This window comes from Gadus macrocephalus, chromosome 14 (genome assembly GCF_031168955.1).
Source record: "Gadus macrocephalus chromosome 14, ASM3116895v1".
Taxonomy (NCBI): Eukaryota; Metazoa; Chordata; class Actinopteri; order Gadiformes; family Gadidae; genus Gadus; species Gadus macrocephalus.
In genome coordinates, this window is record NC_082395.1 from 4,339,777 (window position 1) to 4,346,677 (window position 6,901).

Genomic DNA, 6,901 nt, shown 5'->3' on the forward strand with positions numbered 1-6,901 from the left:
AGTCGGTTCGTTAGGACCCCCAGGTTCATGGTTGACGTCGTTAAATTAAATTAAACTCAACTCAACTCAACGTAACACAACGCAACTCAATTAAATTCAATGCAGTGCATACAAACTGCCATGGCTAGGTAGCTTTCCCCTAAAGTGGCAACAAACAAACGCCGTTTGACTATACACAGTCTTACCGACTGTACGACTCTTAGTTGACGCTCATCAGCCTCACCTACCCTGTTCATTTGGTTTACCACCTGCTAATATCTTAGCAACGTTCTGCCTTTCACTCTACATGGTAAATGGAGAAAATGTAATCTGACGAAGCGGTCAATATTTCATAAACATTCATTGCAGTACACACAGCGAGTGTTTATTAGTACGTAAGTACGTGTAACTGGATCTTTGTTTGATATCGGATCTGTTTATCGGTGACCCTGAGCGAGTTCAATATTAAATAAGGGAGCAATGCAATCTGAGACCGACCAATCAGAGCGCGGCATGACAGCAGATCAATGTGTCGTTCGTCTGAAGGATGAAGGCCTCACAAGTCTATTTTAGTCCACCTCTTCGTCATTTAAGGAAGTGAACCTGTAAATAAACACTCATCTGAAACCTGCTTCTCTGGAATCTGGTTCCTGCTACTAGCATTATAACACTCGGTCTTGTTCTGCAAAGATACAAGATACAAGATCGTTTATTTGCATATACACAATGGAAACATAGTTTGCACTGTCTGGGCAATGAAATTCTTAATTTGCAAGTTCCCTTCACGCAAAATATGCTTAAAATAAAGTAGATGAATAAACTAAACTACTAAAAAAATCTGTACAAAGAGCAGAATTTAAGAAAGGCTGTTTCAGTTCAGTTGGAACTTTTAATTTACTTTACTTGTCCTGCCTGTCTGTCTGTCTGTCTGTCTGTCTGTCTGTCTGTCTGTCTGTCTGTCTGTCTGTCTGTCTGTCTGTCTGTCTGTCTGTCTGTCTGTCTGTCTGTCTGTCTGTCTGTCTGTCTGTCTGCAAATGAACAAACATGGTATCAAATAAAAAAACACGACTGCATAATAGTCTCTCCGTCCCCCCCTCCCCACCCCCCTCTCTCTCCCTCAGACCCATCCAAACCGCCGACCCACACGTACCACCACCCCGCCCCGGACAACGTGGACTACAAGAGCCGCAACTACAAGGTGTTGCCGGGCAACATGAGCTGGTACCAGGCGCAGCAGGCCTGCATGGACGTGGGCTCGGAGCTGGCCAGCATCACGGACGCCTACCACCAGGCCTTCCTCACCGTGCTGGTCAACCGGCTGGCCGCGCCCCACTGGATCGGCCTGTACAGCCAGGACGTACGTAGCCCCCGTGTCTGCTGGGCTGCCTGCAGTTAGCATCCCTATACACAAGGGGGCAGTATACGTTTCTAAGCCCGAATGTAAATTAACAGTAGCAACCAACTGAACAAACAGTGTTTTGGTTTCTGTGATCGGCGATTTCTTGCCACAAACCCCCACAAGGATCGGCAACGCGGAAAGACATGTACGTTCTCCGAGCGATGTAGTTCTTCATAGATATCCGGCGCGTTGGTGCAGGATGTAATGTGTGTGATTAGGGGCTATGGGCTAGGATTAAGGGCTAGGGTTTAGGGTTAGGGCCTAGGGTTAGGGTTAGGATTACGGGCTAGGGTTGGGTCAGAGCTAAGGTTATTGTATGAGGTTGGCTCAGATCTGGGCCCCACTGCCTGAATTGAAACGATGTGCATGAGACGTGCACGCTCCCAGCATATGCTCTCACAGCAGGGCGTCGACATAATCAGCCCGCCCACGCACGGATGCCGCGCTCACAGGCTGAAGTGAGCTGAAGATGAAACGATGGAATTAATTTCCCCAGCAGGCCTCCCGCTGTCTGTTTGCTTTGTCTCCCTTTCCTCTCCGCGCTGCTTTGTTGATGCTGTGGCTCTCATCCTGTATGTCTTATCTATCTTACTTCCTCTTCTCCTTTTTTCAGCCTAGCTTAGTTGAATTGGTTTAGTTCACCTCAGGTTAGCTTGGTAGTTTAGTAGTTTAGCTGTGCGCTGTTTAGTGGAGTCATTTTTTGTCGAGCGTTTATTATTTCAGTTTATCTTTCTTTAAGCTCATCTAGTTTTCTCATGGCTTATTGTGGCCTAGCCTGACTTAGTTTAGCCTACTTCCTCTTAGTGATGTATCTATCCTCATCCAGGCCATGACCACCATATCCGCCCCTGTCTCAGCCCACCTCCCAACCGACTCTTGTGACCTCATTTCCCCCTCAGGACGGCCAGAACTACCATTGGTCGGACGGCAGCGACACGGTGTACGCCCACTGGGACGTCAGCGAGGACGAGGAGGACTTTGTGACGGGGGAGTGTGTGTACCTGGACGTGAGCGGGGGCTGGAGGCGGGCCGACTGCGAGAGGCCGCTCCCGGGGGCACTGTGCCACGTCCCCCCGCCAAGTCAGTTGGGTCCCTCGCTTTCCGTTTTTTCGGTTTGTTTTGTGGCAGAGGTAGAGTTTAGAACCCAGGTGTTCCGCATGCATAATGAGCCGACTGATGACCCCAGAGACACAGGATGGAGGATGACAGGGGCTGTCTTCTGATTCGTTCTTCAAGGTCCTTTTCTGGTTGTTTTGAATCCTATTTGTTGAAATATGCCTCAAAGTACACCCACAGTATCAAGACAACAAACTAACTTGTAATATTATAATATAATTATTATAATAATTGTAATATGTTAGGATATTACAAGGATTCGTTTTTTCTATCGATAACAGTAAAGTGAAGAGTAAAAGATGTAAAATATAGAAAGAGTAAAATATAGAAAGTAGCAAAATAAAAAACAAAATCCGAAAATGCTCACAAAAAGCTGTGAGGCAAACCTACACATTTCAATGTGTGTATTGTATGGGTAGTGACAGGTAATTGCTAATATTCAAACAGAGGGGGCGCTGTCCCTGCTGTTCGACTTGTAACAATCTACCGGTAGTTTCATCACATTTCTTATTATCTTTTCATTTCACCTGTTACGCACTTAGTAATCCGTTTTTTGCGCAAAGTATCATCAAATAGGTTTGATAAACCACAGGAATGCAACACATTGGAAGAATACGCAGGTGAAAAACTGAACACTGTCTATCTCTCTCTCTCTTACACAGGAAGCAATGCCTTCACCATCTACGAGGTGGTTTGTCCCCCTACGTGGGTGAAGTTTGGAAACGGCTGTTATAACTTTGAGCCTGCGGTCGAAAGACTAACCCTGGAGAAAGCCAGAGACCACTGCAGGCAGAAAGGTAGACACCTGTTCTGACAAGCTGAGCTCATCGGCTACCCATAGCTTCAACTGACAGACTAGGCCGTCAAACTGAGCTCCCTCATCACAATACACTACCATTATTAAATAAAAACGCATAAGTGAGTTGCGGAACTTCTGTATTTTTTCCAATTTAATAAACCTCATTAAGTGCATTAGGAAATATGATATAATGGTTCAGTTAAATCTGAAAAAAAACAAATATATATATATATTTTTTATATATATGGATTAATTTAATGAATATGAAAAATCTAGTTGCATGTCTTCCTTATTTCCAATTGACCTTGCGGGCTAGCATCCAAACCCTAGCCCGTGTGTTACCTCAGCCACCCCAGAGGATAGTCCCCTAGTACCCCTGCCATGAGAGGGTCTATTCCCAGCGCCCATCCCAGCTAACACCCCCCCTTCTTGGGGCGCTGCGCTCTGCTCCTTCAGTCAACACGTCAGATGTCCTCAGCATCCAGAGTGAGGCGGAGAACCGCTTTGTGCTGGAGCAGCTGTGGTCGTCCGGGTTCCCCCACCAGACGCTGTGGCTGAGCATGTTCTTCAACCCCGACAGTAAGTACGTGTTAGTAGAAGGAACCGTAAGAGCTTCCTCCTGGCTGGGTTCTGCTTTTTAATTGCAGACCGGTTATTGCAAAATGATGATACTGAACATGGCAAGACTGCTCCGCTGCCTTCCAGAAGATCTCGCCAGTGTGTGTGGTGATGGCACGTTTAGGCCCCGTTTACACAAAGGGAAAACGCAGACATTTCCACGCGGTCTGGCCTCTCATTTACACGAAAACCCAGTTTTTATCACAGAAAACGATTATTTCTAAAAACTCCGGACTCCAAAGTGGAGGTTTCTGATAACGCCGGTTATGTTTTGTCGTGTCAACTGGGAGAAACGGGGTTTTAGGTTCTCAAGCGTCACATTATGCACCAGAAAATGCTTAACGTCATGTGAGTTTGTTTGGCTATCATTCTCCCTACACTGCCGCCCATAGGTTTGCCATAGTTATAACGGCGCTCAATGGCGTATTAATGCGGGTGTAGCAGGTTCACAGAGCGCTTGGACACCAGGTTTGCTTTTTCCAACAGAAAGTCCTTTTATTTCGATCGCTCAGTCCAACAAAACACCATTCCTTGGACGTAAATCATAACTCTGCTCCAAGCGGTCACAGGATGCGTTCCAGGCGATCTCTGGTGGCGATGGCCCCTGCCTCTCTCTCTCTCACTGCACCCCGGTTCCCCCACTAACCACAAAGCAGGCACATATATACAAACACTCCCTGATTGGCCTGAGTGCTGACACCTGCTTGCACTCAGGTCCAACCCCCCCCCCAGCCAATCCGGTGCGCTCCCAACCTGCCCATACTCCCCCTGCAGGCCAGACGTCACCCGTCCCCCCACAGCGGGGTTGATGTAAATGACAACTTTTTTGAAAACGATGTTGTGTGCATGATGTTATTTTTGAAAACGGCGGGGGGGGGGGATATTCGTTTCTCTAAATACCCTGCAATGTATAAACGTGGCCGTAGTCAAAACTTGGGGAAAACCATTTGAATCAGTAAAACTGATCTGTTGTATTGTGTGTCTCCCCCTCCCCTCCCAGCGAAGGCGCTGGCCTGGCTGGATGGCTCCCCTCTCAACTTCACCAACTGGCACTTCCACGCCCCGGAGCGCAACTCTCTGTCCGCAGACAGCTGCCTGTCTGTCAGGGTGCAGGACGGCACGTGGCACCTGTCTGCCTGCACCCAGCGCCTGGGCTTCGTCTGCAAGACACGGCCCGGTACCACGCAGCCCCACCACTCTCACCCCCACTATACTGCAGCCTGATACCTGTGTGTGTGTGTGTGTGTGTGTGTGTGTGTGTGTGTGTGTGTGTGTGTGTGTGTGTGTGTGTGTGTGTGTGTGTGTGTGTGTGTGTGTGTGTGTGTGTGTGTTGATGTTTGTGTACTAATGTGTGTGTGTTTCAGTGTGTTGGTATGGGGTTTAGTAAGAAAGTTATGTATGGGATATATATATTTGTGTGTGTATGTTACCTATGTAATGTATATTATTGTATGTACATACGTGTGTGTATTTAGGAATTGTGTGTGAACTGAATTTATAATTTTCTTGCCATTGTGTTTTTATTTCCTGCAGAAACCATAACTGAGGTGGAAGTGGAACCACTAAACGGTAAAAAGCACATTTATTTTAGCGGGTTCTAACCCCTTAGCGATAAATGAATATGATGACCAAACTGCTAATAGCCGACCCATTCTCAGAGTGAAATGTATCTCTATGACTCTATGACAGAATGAGATGGGATAAACCTTATTGATGAATATTGGGACTCCATAAGAGTATTGATGTTCTTTAACCTGAGGACAGAAGAACCGTAGATGGGTAATGATGCCTCTTTGCATGTTCACGTCATTGCACTCACTGACTCATCCTTTGCCAGAAAGGTGTTGTTTAAATAATCAGTCAGGCTTTTTAGGATTTAGACGAAAACATAAGAGGAATACCGTACCCTGTGGTCCCAGAGATCCAGCTCTAGTATGATCTGGTTCTGAGGCTGATAGAAGACTATTGTTCCTGATGTCAAAAGCTTCTTCTAAGCAGGCTCGCTGGCGACCACGCCCCTTCGGTAGCACCAGAACACACGCATTGTTTTTTTCTGTTTCATCATCAAGTCGTCTGTGGATAAATGCGCAGACCTGAGGAAACCTGGCCACTTATGCATATGCATCGTGTGGCAGCAGGACGGAAAAATCCCACAAACGGCATTAGTGGTTACATTCTCTGTTATTCGTTTAGCAGACACTGTGATCCAATACGAACAACTCAAGTGAACACACCAAGTGTTGGGGGAATGTACATTTAAGAGCTTTCCACGTCAAGAGTTTCTAAAAAAAATCCGGAACAGAGTAGGAAGGACATCACACATTCAACCACACTACAGTAGAACCCCAGGACTCATACAGGACAGTGACGTGGAAGTGTGGGAAGACAAGAGTCTCTAGATGCACCCTGAAGGTTAGAAACTATTCTGGTTGTTTTTGGTTTGAGGCCTGTAATAGTAGGATTCAAACCAGTCATAGTTTTCGGTTTGAATCCTATTACCAGGAGGATCACGTTTCCTTCTGTACACGCACTTGGTCAAATGTTCACAGATTTTTACAAACACATTCACTCACACAATCTCAACCGCATTTACAAACACATCGACTCACACACGCATTCAAAACCACGTGCACACACATTCATACATTCACAACCATATTCTCACACACGCATTCACACATTCATCACATGCATTCAAACGCCTCGACGACCCTGCAGCGGTTCTGGGGCCACAACCCACGGCCATGATGTCCCCATGTCCTCATAACGTCTCCTTCCCAGGCCTCCATCGGGGGGTCATCCCCGCTGCCGTCCTGGTGGCCGTGCTGATCTTCTGCTTGGCGGCCGGGATCCTCTGGCTCCTGTACCGAAGGAGCAACTCGCGCTTCGGCCGGCTCCCCCCGCTGGTGGGGGGGGCGTACTACAGACAGACCGACTCCCAGGGCACCGAGTCAGACGGCAACGTGCTCATCACGGACCTGGAGGGTCCT

The 6,901-nt window shown here is 47.2% G+C and overlaps 1 protein-coding gene across 1 annotated transcript in view; it reads left to right on the forward strand.

The window, feature by feature from the left end:
* Positions 1 to 6,901, forward strand: part of ly75 (lymphocyte antigen 75) — a 48,348-nt gene that overhangs the window by 24,320 nt on the left and 17,127 nt on the right. Inside the window, 7 exon segments of the mRNA XM_060071998.1 lie at positions 1,101 to 1,336; positions 2,278 to 2,458; positions 3,157 to 3,291; positions 3,750 to 3,872; positions 4,912 to 5,088; positions 5,445 to 5,480; positions 6,693 to 6,896. Coding sequence (XP_059927981.1) covers positions 1,101 to 1,336; positions 2,278 to 2,458; positions 3,157 to 3,291; positions 3,750 to 3,872; positions 4,912 to 5,088; positions 5,445 to 5,480; positions 6,693 to 6,896 — 1,092 coding nt within the window.